The sequence below is a fragment of the Pholcus phalangioides genome, unplaced genomic scaffold (assembly GCF_987345545.1).
Source record: "Pholcus phalangioides strain wild (caught in Gottingen) unplaced genomic scaffold, Ppha-v1.0 ptg000011l_1, whole genome shotgun sequence".
NCBI lineage: Eukaryota > Metazoa > Arthropoda > Arachnida > Araneae > Pholcidae > Pholcus > Pholcus phalangioides.
The window spans coordinates 52,176,458-52,193,756 of record NW_028301604.1 but is presented as its reverse complement, the minus strand read 5'-3'; the positions used below and the strand labels follow the sequence as shown (position 1 = coordinate 52,193,756).

General features: G+C 34.5%; 1 protein-coding gene across 2 annotated transcripts in view; it reads left to right on the top strand.

Moving 5' to 3' along the window:
• The window catches only part of LOC149080550 (cGMP-dependent protein kinase 1-like), a 210,857-nt gene extending 198,671 nt beyond the window's left edge, over positions 1 to 12,186 (top strand). For both annotated transcript variants that reach the window (XM_089239653.1, XM_089239654.1), the window contains exons 16-18: positions 3,500 to 3,562; positions 4,642 to 4,708; positions 11,447 to 12,186. In XM_089239653.1, the coding sequence (XP_089095779.1) occupies positions 3,500 to 3,562; positions 4,642 to 4,708; positions 11,447 to 11,545 (229 nt within the window). In that variant the 3' untranslated portion in view covers positions 11,546 to 12,186. The remainder of the gene's footprint in view (positions 1 to 3,499; positions 3,563 to 4,641; positions 4,709 to 11,446) is intronic.
• The last annotated feature ends 5,113 nt before the right edge of the window (positions 12,187 to 17,299 follow it).

The following is a 17,299-nucleotide window of genomic DNA, read 5'->3' as shown; positions in this document are numbered from 1 at the left end:
GGGCCTGACAACACGACATTGGACTGTTGAGGACTGGAAACACCCTGCCTGGTCTGACAAGTCTCGGTTCCAATTGCTTCGAGCTGATGGACGTGTACGGCTATGGAGACAACCTCATGAATCCATGGACCCTACATGTCAACAGGGGACTGTTCAAGCTGGTGGAGGCTCTGTGATGGTATGGGGCGTGTGCAGTTGGCGTGATATGGGACCTCTGATACGTCTAGATACGACTCTGACAGGTGACAGGTACGTAAGCATCCTGTCTGATCACCTGCACCCATTCATGTCCATTGTGCATTCCGACGGAGTTGGACAATTTCTGCAGGACAATGCGACACCCCACACGTCCAGAATTGCTACAAAGTGGCTCCAGGAACACTCTTCTGACTTTAGACACTTCCGCTGGCCACCTAAATCCTCAGACATGAACATTATTTAACATATCTTGGATGCCTTGCAACGTGCTGTTCAGAAGAGATCTCCACCCCTTCTTATTCCTACGGATTTATGGACAGCCCTGCAGGATTCATGGTGTCAATTACCTCCAGCACTACTTCAGACATTAGTCGAGTCCATGCCATGTCATGTTGCAGCATGTGGGCTCGCACGATATTAGGCAGGTGGACCAGTTTTTTTTGGCTCTTCAGTGTATATAGGGTGAAAACTTGAGTCAGTTTCAGTTCAAATAACTTGTGAACCAATGGTAATAAAAACATATTTTCAACTTGAAAAAGTGTCCCAATAACATGTTCGCTTTAGATATGTCATTTATTTTATTATACGGGGTGATTATAAAAAAACTATCCCGACATATGGGCCCCTAACTATCATACCATTCACAGAAACTGAATGAAATTTTGGCATAAGGTATTTTGAGGTATGCGCTCAAGAATGATATGGAAAACAACAGTGTCACTCTAACAGTTACGGTTACAGTGAGAAAATTTCGAAAATATCAAATGGCAACACCAAGTTTTTTGTATTGGAATTGCGATCTCCATACTGAAAAACACTAAATAGTGTTGGAATGGCACCTGTAGCACGAAAATCCCCGGAGCTAGGCAAGGAAAAAGTAAAAATGACTTTGCCGTGCACCAGAGCATTAATGTTCATTTCATTCGTCACACCGTTTCTTCGGCTGAGATCCCAGCCTCATTAGTCCTCCACAAGGTCATGTGGAAAATTTGGGAAACACAACAAAATGCTTTATTTTATGCTGCTTCTTTGTCCTTATTGGTTGTCCTCACTTTTAGCCTATCTACCGCCGGTGATTTTCATGCTACAGTTGCCGTTCGAACGCTATTTAGGGTTTTTCACAATGGAGTTCACATTCCAATACAAAAAACTTGGTGTTGCCATTTGATATTTTCGAAATTTTCTCACTGTAACCGTAACTGTTAGAGTGACACTGTTGTTTTCCATATCATTCTTGAGCGCATACATCAAAATACCTTATGCCAAAATTTCATTCAGTTTCTGTGAATGGTATGATAGTTAGGGGCCCATATGTCGGGATAGTTTTTTTATAATCACCCTGTATACCATAAATGTACCTAAATACAAAATTCAATTTTTTTACTGTCCCCCCCACCCCCCATCTCCTTGCTTCCAATTTAAAAGTTTTTGCCTTGTCTCTACTGAGCCCAACAAAACAATTCAGTATACTTAAACTGTTAACACTAGAAAGACGAATGGGGGTCTTTATGACCCTGCACGCTGTTTAACTTTCCATATCTCTGCTAAAAATAAACCGAACCTCCTGAAATTTTTCGACTTTTCCTGAATTAGCATGTTCTTATTGTATACCAAAGCTTTTTTTGTTATCTTTTTTAACAACGAAGATACGAGCGGATATACCTAGAAAGACGGAAAGGAGTCATTATGGCCCTTCCTTATATCCTAGCACATTATGTGGTAAATACTACTGTTATCGTCACAGCTGATTTCTAAATAGGTTATAATCCTCCTCAATGTCTTTTTTTGCATTTGACCTTCTGTGTGACCTGTCTTTTCCTCCCATTCTTATCTGCAAGTGTCCGTCAGCAGGTGCATAATTTTTGGTTTTTGTCAAGCATTCTTTCCATATTATCCGATAAATTGTTTGTCCTTTGACGTAGAAAATTTGAGTGCACGTGATTATTTCAAATAGTTGAAATTAATAAAATTATTTCTCCAATGGTGCATCAGTTGGTACAAAATAGAATGCCATTGAGAAATAAGAAACGTAAAATCGTGAGAAATGATACTTTGTCGAAAAAAGACCCCAGAAACAGTTTCCTATAATAACGAAACTAAATATGGAGTCGACATTATGGATCAAATGGTGCGATTATACACGACCAAGACTGGAAGTCGTCGCTGGCCAATGCATGTATTTTCTAACATTTTGGATATGTCAGCGATAAATGCTTAGATTTTGTACAAACAAGTGACAGGGAAAAAAATCACTTGGAGAACTTACACATATTGCAGTTATGTGAAGAACTCCGTGCTGAGTATTTCAATTTGAAAACTAAAATTCAAAATGCGATAATATGCAAAACACCTATTGATGGAGACAAAAAACGACAGAAATGCCAAATGAGAAAGAACTGCACACTCAATAAAACACTTCAGTCTTATACGCAATGCAAAAAAACCAGTGTGCTGCAAATGTGCATCGAGAGAGGTGATTTGTATAGAATGATTTGAATGCTAGATAAAAACAAAATATATTAACAGATCAGTGGTTTCACCCTTTGTTTTCCGTGTTATGACTCTATTTATGTTTTACAAGTGATATACTGGGATTTGAAACATTAAGGTATCCGAAAATTGCAAAAAATCTATGGGGGGGGGGTCATTCTGACCCCATCCCGTCTTTCTAGGTATACTCTCGTGATCCGTCTTTCTAGTGTTAACTGCCACGGGAGTGCATATATGCCTTTCAGAGTCTATCTGTTAACTGGTACAGGTGTATTTATACGTCTTTACAGCATGTGAGCGAAACTGGGGAGTTTCTGGAGCACTGGGGAGCGTATCATGTAAAATTTTCCTTTTGATGTTTTTAAAGTGATCATAATGACCATTTTCATATTCCCTCTCTTGAATTTTGAAACAAATTATGACACCAAAAACGTTTTTATTGATGTCAGGCTATTACTAGGATATGGTATGTTTCTATAACCAATGGTGACAAATTATTTTAATTGAAACAGGCTTTTCACCCTGCATAATGTATTTCAAATTCATTTTTTTTCATTTCCTAAATGATGATCAAATGCAATCATACTTTAATATCTCAAACTGCATGCAAAAATTGATATCACTTTATGTTACTAAAAATTTGTGTTATAGAATTTTCATGTATAGAAAATACATGACATGAGAGGTTAAAAGATATATCAAAAATTTGAGTTATAGAACTTCGACTGTAATTTTATCATACCTCAAAAACTATCTCAACTTATACACACTGTTTATTTTATTTGTGATTTTTTGCAATGTGTTTAAACAGAGACAACCCAGCAGAAAGAATTGGATATCAGAAAGGTGGCATTCAGGATATACAAAAGCATAAGTAAGATATCACTTACTTGTTTTCACTATAATTCAATCAGATTGTGATAATACACCAAATTTAACATTATGAACTAAGCAAAATATAGATGAGCTATGAAGAAAGATTTGATTTCTTGAATATGCTTACATTGGAAGAACACATAGGTGTTGGAGGATATGATCAAAGTGTTAAAAATTTTCAACAGGATGGACCTTGAGTTATTAATACACTGTCAATCAACTGCTTCAATAAGGAAACACTGGTATCATTTAGTAAGGGACAATTCCAGGTTGTGGTGTTGTAGTAAGTCTTTCTTTAATAGGGTTGTCAATAAATGGAATAGCTTACCTCTGGGGGTTGGGAATTCTAACACAATTGATACATTTAAAAAGAAGTACTATAGACATAGAGGGATAAATCGAGAAGCTATCCATACTTAGTTAAGATAACCATAATATTTTGTATGAGAGGTTTATTTTATGTTATTAATTTATTTTTTGGTGATATATGCTTTTATATTGAGTATTTTGGTTATATTTGACATCTGTATTTTTTATGGGCATAATTTTTTCAGCCACCTTGTTGGGCATTTTGTCTATTGTGGCCTTTGTATTTGTATGAGTCAAGTTTTAAGAACTTCTTGATACAGTAAAATTCTACTATAATGAACTTTAAAAGGAACAGAATATTTGGTTAGATTCAGTGGTTTGGTCCAGTCTTATAAGAGTGTATTTTAAGTGCTGATGGGTTATGAAAAAAAATAAGAAATGAGAGAAACAAAGACAAGAAAATACAAAAAAAGCCTGCTTCATCTACAAACCTATCCTTTCTATTTTATGACATGGTCAAACTTTTTTCCAACTAATTTTTTGTACTGTAAAACCTACTTTTTTCTTTGTTTCATTAAAACCAAGATATATAGAAAAATTTGCTTTTTACTAGAAGCTACATAATTGCAATACAGTTAACATTGTACCAAACAAAATACATCAATTTCGTTGACAAATCCCGACTTTTGCTGAACTTCAGAATTTTATTTGCGAATTCCACTGTATGTCACTATTTTAGTTATAAATTAATATGCTGTTTCTTTGCAGGTGGTTTGATGGATTTTATTACGATGGTCTGCGTACAAGATCATTAGTTCCTCCAATCATTCCTCAGGTTTGTTTGTTTCTTTAATACATTTATGACCACCACTAATCATCAACTAATTTTGCATATGAATTTCATCAATAATGTAATTTTTTTCTTATTTTAAGAAATTAAAAACTTTAGCCCAGAAACTCAATTTTCAAGAGTGAATTTATTACTACCACAGTTTTATGATAAAACATTTTTTTAGAGGTTATTTATGGGGAATGCCCCTGAAAGACATATTTATGGGGGGGGGGGATGCTAAGTGAGCCATAGCCTAGAATGGCAAGTTTAGAAGGGCAGAAAATTTGGAAAATGGGTGGTCAAAAAAAGATAGACTAGAACGGGAGGAAGGTAGTAATATTTGTATAGCCCAAAAGCAGCAAAACTATAAACACACCTATATATACAAATAAATAATTAATAACCATCAATCTACCTCTGCACACACTCACGTCTCTATAAAATGAAGTTGCTTCATTTTATCAAAAAAAGTTTTTATATAGGCTTGAAAATTATCATTCCAAAATAAAAAAACAATTTTAGTAGAATTTACATATTTTAAATTAAAGCATATAAAAATGATTACATATTCATTTAATAATTTATTGTTAATTTTAGATTGGGATAAGTGAAATTTCAAAAATTTAAATTATTTTTCAAGTTTAAAGGAAGAAAATTATTTTAAAAATTTAAATTATTTTTCAAGTTTTAAGGAAGAAAACTATTTTAAAAATTTGAATTATTTTTCAAGTTTAAAGGAAGAAAATTATTTTAAAATTTCAGTAGATACGGACTCCATTTGATTTATTCAAAGAAATATATAATGTGCCTTATTTATTAATATACATAATTAGTAATATTCTCTTCCATTTGCAAACCTTTCATATTCATAGGTAGTAAAAAATTGAAATGCACTCTAGAAAATGGTTCCCTCAAACACAGAATTATAAAGAGATGTTATTTCTCTCAGCAACTAGAGAGATACAGTCGAACCCTGTTATAGCGTCAATGATATCACCCCAAACCCACTTATTGCCGAAATTTTCAGTGAACAATGCAATGAATTAATGCACTCCAAATTATGTAGACGACAATAAGAAAATAAACAAAAGTTTTTCACTTCAAGACCTTTATTCATTAACAATGATTCTAGCATTAAGTTAACAATTAAAAATTTTTTAATATAAACACAATTCTCAGTAAAAAGATTAAGTTAAAATCTTGAAGTCATCAAACGTCAGACCATCAATTGTCACCTTTCCCGTTATACACTAAATGTAAGAAGTTCACTTAGAGAAGTCCACGAGCTATATCACCACCTTTCTGGCATAGAAGTCTGGGGGGGACAAGGTCATTATTGCTGGGGGGGGGGCACGATGATGATGTCAATTCATATATACACATATACATTAGATCTGCCCACTCCTTTTTTGACGCTGGGGGGGGGGGGGCGTATCTTCACCCATGCGTTCTGGCTATATACCAAAGGATGAGAGATCAAAGCAAAAAGTCCATCACCTTTCCAGACAACTTGCTGATTCATTGAGTATCAGATACAGGCCCCAAAGCAGAATGTTTTGCGATGTTCTGCAACGAGCCCTCAGCTGACTAAAAATGTTCTGCGGTAAAAATTTGCATATACATAATAGCGTTTTTCTACACTATTCTTAAAATTCTTCCAGATTGTTCTGCAACAGCACTGGTTGTTCTGCGACGTATGTCGCACATTCTGCTTTGGGGGATACAGGGCTGTCTTAAGAGCAAGATGGGTCCCTGGGCCAAGTGATTTTTCTGAGGCCCTATCTGGAAAAATTGAACCAGTTCTCATTTTTGTGAGGCCTTTCTGCTCTTGAGGTCCCGTTTTTTCCCCGGGTGGGCCCATGCGGTAAGAAGGCACTGATCAGATAGTCATAGTGCACAGATTACTTGCATCGATAAAGAAGCACATATATGGCACCCAGGAACAACAATGCGGCTAGTAGAAGAACAACACCACCATCAGTTCAGCAGTGTTTATCAATGCTGTTGTGGTGGTCAAGTGGTAAGTGGTCATAGTGATGGACTCGCATTGCGAGGAATGTGAGCCAATCTCCTGCTAAAAAGAAAAGTCTTGCCGCAACTAGCGGCAGACCTACAGGAGTGACAGACCTACAACGTTACAATTATTCATTCATTACACTTCACTCACTATGAGTGGAGAAAAAACTCATAGTTTAAAAAAATTATTGCAGGTGGCAGCACTGCACATAACAAGCATTACACAGGAACAAACTTCACAAAAGGTTCACCATTTGTACATGCACATTCCAACATGTACCAATTTGTTAGAAGTTCCGCAGAGGAATATGGACGAGTTGCATGTCTGATTTAGTAGTAGTAGTGTTTATCAATGCCATCCATTGGGGTCGGAGATCAAGAAATCTTGTCTCGAAGAAATTGAAACAACTTCAGATCAATAGCACTGGTGGATCAGCTGGAAACTATCAGAGGTATCAAAGCAGTGATTGGTGAATCAGTTATATGTTATAGCTTGCAGTGGGAAAGCAAAGTGAAGGAGCTCTGGAAGTGGGCTGTATTTATTTGAAAACACACAAATATTTTTTAGTCTGATCTGATTACTGAAATAAACTGTCTCAAATCAAAACCTGCTTAATCATCATAGAACTCCAAAGAAATTATCGAAAATACTATAGAAATTTGCGTAACACATAGGCAATTGAAATAATTCAAAATAGAAATTCAACCAATTATAATAATAATAATTCAATAAAAATATAAATTTGACATTTGAAACATCAAAATGTTGATGTTTAAAATATAAGCCTAAAGACATTGACCTATACCAGTGGTGCGCAAACTTTTTGAAGCGCGAGCCCCCTTTTGAACGGAAAAAAAATTATCAGCGACCCCTACACATGTAGACCATATTTCCTGGAAAACCGGGACATTCAGATTTTTTGCTGGTAGTGAACGTGTGGTTCCAAATGCACTTTTGATTTCAAAACACTTGTTTCGATTTTAATTAGGGGTTATTGACTTGCAAAGAAATTCAATTTTTTTAATATCATATAAATATTTATGTTGTTTTTGATGTACTTAGTGTCCCTTATGCAAGATGGAAGTGTGGCGAGGTGTATGGTCCTTGATTTTCATATACAGGGTGATTAAGAAAGAATGATCCTTCAAAATAATTCTACACTTGAAATCAACCATTAAAAAAATTGTTCATAAAAAAATGTAGACACATTACCCCCCTTATATTCACATGTTACTTATCATTCTGTAATTTTAATTTTTAAGAAATATGCAATTTTGAAATATCGGGTGATTCTCTCTAACCACATGCACGCCAGAAGCATGAATCTATAAAAAATTTTTTATTTTAATCAGCTGTTTGGATGCCTTGTTTTGCTATCTAAGTTGCGCCTGAAAGTGAATGTGTATCCCTATTTACACACACGTTACAAAACATTTTAGGAAAATAACTTTCATAGTGTAACATGTGGGTAGAGTAAACATTCAAATGTCATTTTCTATGTTCTGTTTTTGCCAGGACATTGCACATTTGTCATTGCACAGAGCCGATATATTGATTCTCGTACAAGTAGAACTTGATAAAATTACATTGTATGATACATGGTAATTAGCTCAGCTGAATAAAGGCATTCTTTAGTTTGACATATATTTAAATGAAAATGAATTTCTTATTTGGAAGTTTTTATTTTGGAGAATCTCTCGCGACCCCCCTAGTTCACTGGCCCCCAGGGAGTCACGACCCATGGTTTTCACACCACTAGTCCAGACTAGAATGACTTGGACAGGACAACACCATCTATAGCAGAAGGCCTCCACGTGAAGCTTGTGATGTCACTAAAGAAGGTCATCTCATCTGTAGCCATTATATATGCTACAAAAAAGGGATGGCACATGCATTAGACTGCTATATCCATTGGTTATAGGTGAGATGTGACCTTCAGTGACGTCACGAGCTTCATGCAGAGGCCTTCTGCTATAGATGGTGTTGGCCAGTTTCCCCCAACATGTTCTTTAGGCCTATTTAAAAGTGAAAAATATTTAATTAAAAAATCTACTTTACCTTAGCGGATGTCCATGGCCGACCACCAAGGGTGGAAAAGGAACAATTTTATTTTTAAATGTATAATCAAAATTCATCACTATATTATTTGAATAAAAAATATAACAACCTGTTATGTTGCAACAAACTTTCCCCCTATAAGTACAGCGGAACACTTAGTTAATTTGAATTTTGGATAATTTGAACTTTTGCAAAGGGCCCCCATGAGTTTTTTTATCTAATTTAATGCTAAAATTTTTTGTTCAATTCAAGTTTTTTTTAGTGTTTTGCATGATTAGAAGTTGGAGGGAAAAAATCATGATCTGTATATGAGCTAATTTAGGAAAAATACTACAAGAAGTCAAACTTTGTTTCTCTTGACCAAGTTGTTAAACAAATCTTTAAAGACAAATAAAAGTGTGAAAATTCTGGCATAATTTCAGCACACTATGAATGGTGTTTTTTCGAACTTGACTTTTAGTTTGAATGTCCGCTGACCAACGTGTAAAGAAATACAAAACCAGTCCTGACAGATTTACTCAGGTTTTATGATAGATTCTTTAAAAAAAAAATCAAGTACTGTTTTGTAAAGGGCACCCTTTGTATGGTTAAATGTATGCTACAGAATTTGATTTGCTTTCATGTTGGAGTTATTGTAACATAGTTTGAAGAAGAAAATTACAGTTGTTGATTGGAAACCGGCAAAACTCCATGATCTAATTTTATAAGAAGGCTATTCATGCTGAATGAATCCAACAAAAGTGTTTTAATGATGAATGAGCAATTTAAAATACAAGTTTTCTGTATAGAAAAATAATGAAAATTCATATTTGTAAAGTTTATTTGTTTTAGTGCTTTTTTCTTTCATAATTTAATGCCCATTTTAACGCCAATTATATTTTTAATGCCAATTTTAGTTCAGCTCGAGTGTATTGAGAATGTGTACCACTTAATATGAGTTATATATGTTCAACCTATAAATCGAGGTGAATCTCCACCATTCAAAATCTGAAATTTTTTATCATCATTGTGAATATGGAGAGTATTGGAAAGTATGAATAGTGATATGTTAATGAAAGTATACTTCCTTGATAGCATAAGAACGATTAGCAAAATTTGAGAAACAGTTTCAATAATTGATAATTATTATCCTATGATTAAGTTGTAATAATAATACAAGATCGTCGTATGATGTATAATCATCACATATTTCCAATAGATCTTTACGATCTGTACAGGGAATTTGTTAGTGTTAGTAGACATCCATGTCTGAACCAGGATTTGAACCCAAACCTGCACAGTCAGAAGCTAGCTCCCTAACCACTGGACTGCATGGCTGCAAAAGTATAGTCATTTAATGGGTACATGATGAACACCAGAACTTTGTCACTGGACTTATCCCGTTGATAAGATCACTTCTAGCCCAGCTTCGTGGCAGAATCCGGAGCACTTTATTTTGTGTCAAAAAAAACATAACATACAAGATTCTTTACAGCATATTTTCCCCGAAAAATTGGGTACTGTCGCGATTAACAAATTTTGTGGTGATTACAGATGAGATGGGGTTGGGAATTGGAGAAAAGTTTCTGGGTTTCGTTAAGATGGATGAATGTACACATATTAGGATGGATATATATTTTAAAAGCAATTGGAGGAGGCCCATGCCATCTTATCTGTTATCTTACATGTGTCATATTATATACACAGGATACAAAAAAACAAATGAAATGAGAATCTTATTGTGAAATATAAAATATCCATCGAGCGAGTCATCTCGCTTAACACCTTATTGGTGAGTAAATGGGTTTGATAACTTGCTGACTAGAAGCCAGATGGATACAGGATAGATTAGTTGGATAATTTGAATTTTGGATAATTCAGTTTTTTTCTAGTGACTTTGGACATCAAATTAATCAAGTTGACTGTATTACATGGGTTAAACCGTGATTCGATATAACCTCAAACTTCTTTATAGCAATCAGAATTCTACAAAATAAATTGTGTGATTAAATTGGGATTTGACTGTACAGATTTCATTACATTGTTTGTTAAAATATAGAAAAAAATAGTGGTCTCTTGTATATCGATTAGTGTACTTGCCCAGATTGCAAGAGAACCAGGGGTCGATTCCTGGCAGAGATATTGACATTGATGGACCGGTGACACCATGCTTTACATCTTCAGAGGAGATTTCAAAGTGTTTCCCAGGGGATAGGTGCATCCAGAAGTCCAACAAACCTCAAAATTCTGAAGAGGTACAAAAGAAAGAAGACTGAGCTCACAAATTTGCTCGCATTAACATAATAAAAAAAGAAAAGAAACAAGAATGATGTATGTCTAAGTCATATTAAATCATGAAAAATCATTAAGAATTGTCTATATATATAGACAATATATAGATAGTCCAGGCAGAGACAGCAAACTTTTCTTTTTAAAGTTTATCGGAATATATTGGTATTATTTTAAGAGCAGCAGCAACTCCATTAACACCTACATAAGGTAGGTGGTATGAAAATCTAATAAGATATCAAAAGGTTTGTGTTAAATAGAAAACTTTTCTATATGAAGAAGTAATTCTGAAAAATGAAAATGTGAGTTCTTATAAAAATGTGTTATACAGAATTATTCATTGAATGGTGGTTTTTAAAAATAGGATATACGCTGTAATTATTTGTTTCCAATGATAGGTGCGAGGTCCTGCTGATTTCAGCAATTTTGACTTGTATCCAGAAGATAGTGAACCTTTGCCACCAGATGATCTAACAGGATGGGATGTAGATTTTTGATTATCATGTTATATTAGAAAATTTTAAATTAAAAAGTTTGCTCTAATTACTTGTGCCAACAAGAATTGTTTTCTTATTTTGTTTTACTTGTTGAGTAGGTTTTGTTCACTGTACAATCTGTAAAATGTGGAAAAATTATCAGTTTTATGACTTTGATGTACATAAAACTTTCATGTTGAAGTTATTCATTTTGATTCTTTATTCATCATCATATGCTTGTTATAATTTTTTTTGAATTTAATAAGCTTTTTTCAGTGTTTTTCTTCTAGATTTTTATCACTACACATTTGTTTTTTGTTTTTTTGTGATTTGTATAGAATATCATAAATTTATTAGTTTTTCTATAGTCTCTAAATCATGAATGCTCATTAATTTTTGAATGTTTATGTTAAAAAATTAATGACAAAGAGGATCTTGTGCAAAATATGAACGTTTTAATGTTGAAGAAAGAGGTTCAAAATATTTGTTTTAGAATCAGCGCATATGAATTTGTGTCTGAAAAGTTTTTTTAACTTTTTGACTACTTTCTTTTTACTGAATTAATATTGTTAATGTTTTATAAGCATTGAGTCTAATGCCATATTTCGACTTTAACTAGCCTATTTTATCTTCAAAATTATGATGCATAAAATTTTTTAGACAAAAAGAAAAAAAAAAAATGGGAAAAGCAAGAGGGAGCCAATTAGTTCTTTTATGAATAAAATATAAAGTTTTAATCTGCTGTCCAAGTTAATATTTATTCCAAATCATCCAATTTTCTTGTATTTATGATCAAACCAACAAATATAAGAAAAGTTCCTACCAGAGCTGCAAAAATTGCAGAAAGACTATTTTTCCCTTTGCTAACTCTGATGGAAACATTTATGGATGGATTTAGTTCTGAACTTTTTTTATCAGAAATCAAAAATACCATGACGTTCTGCTAAAAGTTACTATAATTTAAACATACTTGTACATGCATTCATAAATGAAGCTGGAGTAATTTTTTTTCTTCTGATAGAATGTTAAATAAATTTAGTTTATGGTTGTTTTTGAAGAAAATTGTTAAAAACCACTTTTTTCCATAAAACTTTACTTTTTTCACAAGCGTAAAGCTAATCTGTGGCTCACTTGAAATCTTGAGTAGTGGAATCAATTCAATGTTTTCTGATTCTGTGAGGATTTTTTTGTCAAACTTCATTTGATGGTTCTTTTTAATATTAAGGATCTCTTTTTTTTTTTTCTTACAAAGTTCAAAATTTTATATCTGTTGGTGATTTGTCTCAATGAGGTAGCTGTGACCTCTCTGATAGTTTGTAAAGATTTGGATCCATCAAAAAAATTATTGTGTTTGTGAGTATCATATATCTTCTGGTGTGTATGTTGAACTGAAAATAGTTTAATGGGTATAGTTATTTGAATTACAGAACACATTTGTAAATAGAACTTTTATCTGTTCTAGTCAGTCAATGTACACAATAAGTTTTACAAAAAATTTTACATGCAGCGATTGCTCAAATGTTTTAAAATTTATATAAATGTTACAGCTTTTTTCACTTGATTATATTACTTAATGTGCAAAAAAAATTCAATGTTCTCTTTACTGCTCCTTTCAGCATGTGCAACTTCTGATGTCTTCAATCATGTTTGTTGATATGTTTCTCTTAATTCATTTTATTCATTTATATGTAACTGACTATGAGGATTTTGAAAATTTTGAGGTATGTGCTCTCTTCAGTGCTCAATTGATGTCATGTTTCAAGAACTGTAATTTTCAAATAATACCATGGCTTACACAGTTTGAACTTTTATTTTTGTAGTAGTTATTTGTGAGCTATATAATTGTGCTGTCATTTTCCCTTGCTATTGATTTTTCCTATTGCTTATCCCAAAATAAATTCTGAATGCTGTTAATGATGGAAATTTCCTATTTGCTTTCTGAGTGTCATAAAAGTGACCACAGGACAGAAGAATAGGTACAGACGAAATCATCTTTGACTGTGGGCAGAATACTAGAATTATACACCTCTTTTCTTTTCCATTGGGAGATCCATGATTGGTGTAGATAATGGAAATAGCAAACACTTTTTTTCACAGAATTATAATCAGTATTGAAAAGATCGAGAAGAGGAAATTTTCAAAATGATTCTTTCATCCATTACACTTCTGAGATAGTTCAAGTTGGACATGTTTGCTATTGATAGATTAACTTTTTAATGCCTAGAGAGAAGACCTGGGAGGTTTGTGAAAATCCAGAGATTTTTGTGTTCGAAGTAAACTCATCCAAATGTTGAGCACTTTCCCTCTCCCCACCCTTTCTTTATGAGTATGAGTTTCTATTCATGCTATCGCCGCTGTGGTGGTCGAGTGGTTATAGTGCCGGACTCGTGATGCGAGGATCCGGGTTCGAACCCCACAGTGGTGGTCGGCTGAAGTTGGTTTTCTGTGGTTCCCAACTTCAAGGCGCAAATGCGAGTCGATCTCCCCATTAAAAAGTCTCGCCACAGAGAGCAACAGTCCTACAACGGTAAATCATTCAACCATAACACTTCACTCATAGTTAGTAAAACTGGGGGCAGATGACAGCACTACACATAACAAGCATTACACAGAAACAAACTTTATGTCAGGTTGCACTACACGTACACGCACATCCCCGCATGTACCGATTCGTTGGGGGGTGCATGTGTGGTGTAGCAGTAGTAGGTAGGGGCTCGGGGATCCATGATGTTCTTAAGTCAGCCACCTCGTTGGGCAATTTGCCTGTTGTGGCGTTGTATTTGTATTTGTATCCTTTGCATTGACGTTCATCCTTTCATTTCAATGGATTTTCGAGAGATAATTTGTAAAAAAAAAACTGAAAACACCACCCTTCTCAGAGTATTATCTCTTTATAAAATGCATTGAGTACCCTTATCTTTCTGTAAATGAAAAACCAGTATAGATCTGTGTGAGTGGGTCTACTATGTCAGTAAGCGTATGTACAACCACAAAATTTCATCCCATTGTTCTACAAGCACTCATCTATCACCCTTTGCCTTAATATGATTTCGCCAACTGTGCCAGTGTTTGTTTTTTTATCAATATCAAATTTTAATATTTAATTTGGTAAGACCATAACTTTTAAGTGTTTTGCTCATTTTTTTTTTGTGTATAATACACCAGAAACAAAGGAATAACACAAACATGAATGTCAGTATAAAAATGAAATAAATAAATAAATTCTATCATAATTCAGTAAATGCAAATTGTGTTTGCTATTGTATCGTACCATGTAACCAAAACTTCAGATATTACGACCGAGGTAATTTTTTGAGAAAAAGATGAATTTATATGTATATTGTGTCTATATAATTTTTGATCATCCCTTTCAAAAGTAGGATTTTTTTGGATCCATTCAAGTAATATGTAAGCAGGAGGAGGAGGGGTTGTTTCATCTTTTTGCTTACTTTTGATCACAACATGAGGGATGGGATTGAATTATTATTTTGGCAACCAAAGGAATAAAATATGAAATTTGAATATAAATAATATTATTCGAATCTCTCTCAGAATTGAAGAAAATCAAATTTGACATCTAAGGGTGGGACAGTATATTTTCATTCACTTGCACAAAAATCTAATACCTATAGAGCCAAAGACAGTTGGTATTTACAGGGGGTGCTAAGCAGGCTATAGCCCAGTGTGGAAAATTTGAGATTTTGGGGGTCAACAACAATAATTTATAACGTGAAAAGGGCAGTAATATTTGAATAGCCTACAGGCGGCAAAACCAATCTGCCTCTGGTCTAAAAAAAGATATTAAATTATCAAACATTTTTGTTAACTAATCTAGCTCACACACAGATAGATTTTTAATCAAACCATATTGACAACTTGTCTGCCTGCCTTGCCATCAATTATACCTTGACCACATGTAAGTGTTTTTTTTTATCCTATAGATTAGGGTTTTCAAACCACTGTAGTGGCTATCCTGAGCTTCCACAATCTTCTTGCTCATTTTCTGAGTTTCTGTACTTCACAGCAAAGCTCTAGTGACAGAGGGAACTTGAAGGTCTGCCGTTTCCCCCAAAAGATGCAAAAAATTACCATCCAGGCTGTCTCAAGAACATCACGGGACTCCCCTGTCCAGGTAATTTCTCTGAGGCCCTACCTTGCAAATTCTTGAAAAATTCTCATTTTTCTGAGGCCCCTCTTCTCTTGAGACCTTCGGGCCATGCCCAGTGAACCCATGCGTTAAGATGACACTGGTTATATCATCTCCCTCACTCCAGAAGCATGAATGCACAAATTTTAATTTTTTTTTATCATCTGGTTGGATCTTTATATAGCTATCTAAGTTTTTCCAGAAATGCAAATGTGTATCCCACGTTACAAAACAATGTGTTAAACACATTACAAAACATTTTAGGAAATAACTTCCAAAGAGTAACATGTGTAGAGTAAAAATTTAAATGTAATTTCTGACATTCCCCCCCCCCCCCCAAGAATTTACACATTTATGCATGGCCCCCACAAGGGGTGGGCTGACAAGGTTTCAGCCGTGGGGCCTGGGATGATTTTCTTAATTTTTTTGCTTTTTCACGCTATAAATTCATTATAAAGGGCCCGTGAATGTCTGGTCGGGGGCCCTGCTCCAGGATGGGGGGGCCATGCATTTATGCTTCCAGCGTGAGGGGGACGATATATGTCGTTATTTCTAATACACTATAACTTTTACCCCACTCCCAAAATACTGTTTCTCTCCAAAAAAAATTTCTGACTATGCCTGCCTTTCAAAATGTGCCTTGCATGCTTTATTTCTATCAACATTGTACATTTAAAAAAAAAAAAACCTTATTGCAAAGTAATCTTACACATTTGTTAGAAGCACCTGGTCCTTAGTGTGCTTTCAAGGAGCAGTATATAATAGGCAGCCCAGTCAGTGCTTTCTTCTCTCATGGGCAAACAGGGCATATGTTTAGTGCTTAGCTTAAAACTTTTCAGGGCCTAACAAATGTGCTTATCTTTCTCATCTTGTTGGTTTCTTGAATCAAAATTGAAGCCTGTGACAGATAGATTGTAGAATAAGCAAATGTCATAGCATGTTTCAGAATCTATATTATCAAAGTATTCGTAATTATCACATAAAAGCAGTTTGTAACAATTCTTCAAAGAATGGTAAGTGAAGCCCCAAAAAATGCATGTTTGCGAGGACCCAACTTGTGTGAAACTGGCCCCTAGATGGGGGAACTTATTTAATTTTCTGATGGGGATGTGGAGGAGGAGGGGTCAGAGCTTTGCATACTTTTTGTGCTGGGGGGGGGGGATTATTTGGCTAAAATTCTGCCTACCTAATACTTGAATTTCATTTTATTGATTTTCATTTCATTTATTCATTGCTTTGTAGGGTAAGCCCACGTGAGTACCACTACCAAAATTGCTATTGTTATGAACGTCCATGTCTTCAGATGCAGTAGCTACATGCCAGGTCAATTATTGTTAGAACTCGCCTTCATAAAAAAGTCTGTAGTTATCTCCTTATACATCTATTATTCACTTTGTAAAAGTGAATTCTTCAAACCTATCTGTCAAGCGGACCAGAGGATGAAAATGTCAGAGACAAAGATTAGGTGTTTATCAAACTCTATTCTTGTGCTCTTATCGCTAATTCTAAGCCTAGTAGGGTGTGAAAGCCAGCTCTTTCTCAAAGCCCGAAATCCTCGAAAATAACATGTTTTTATTTTTTCAAGTTTTACTTTTTTTGGAAAAGAATTTATTTTCTTGTTAAGTTTT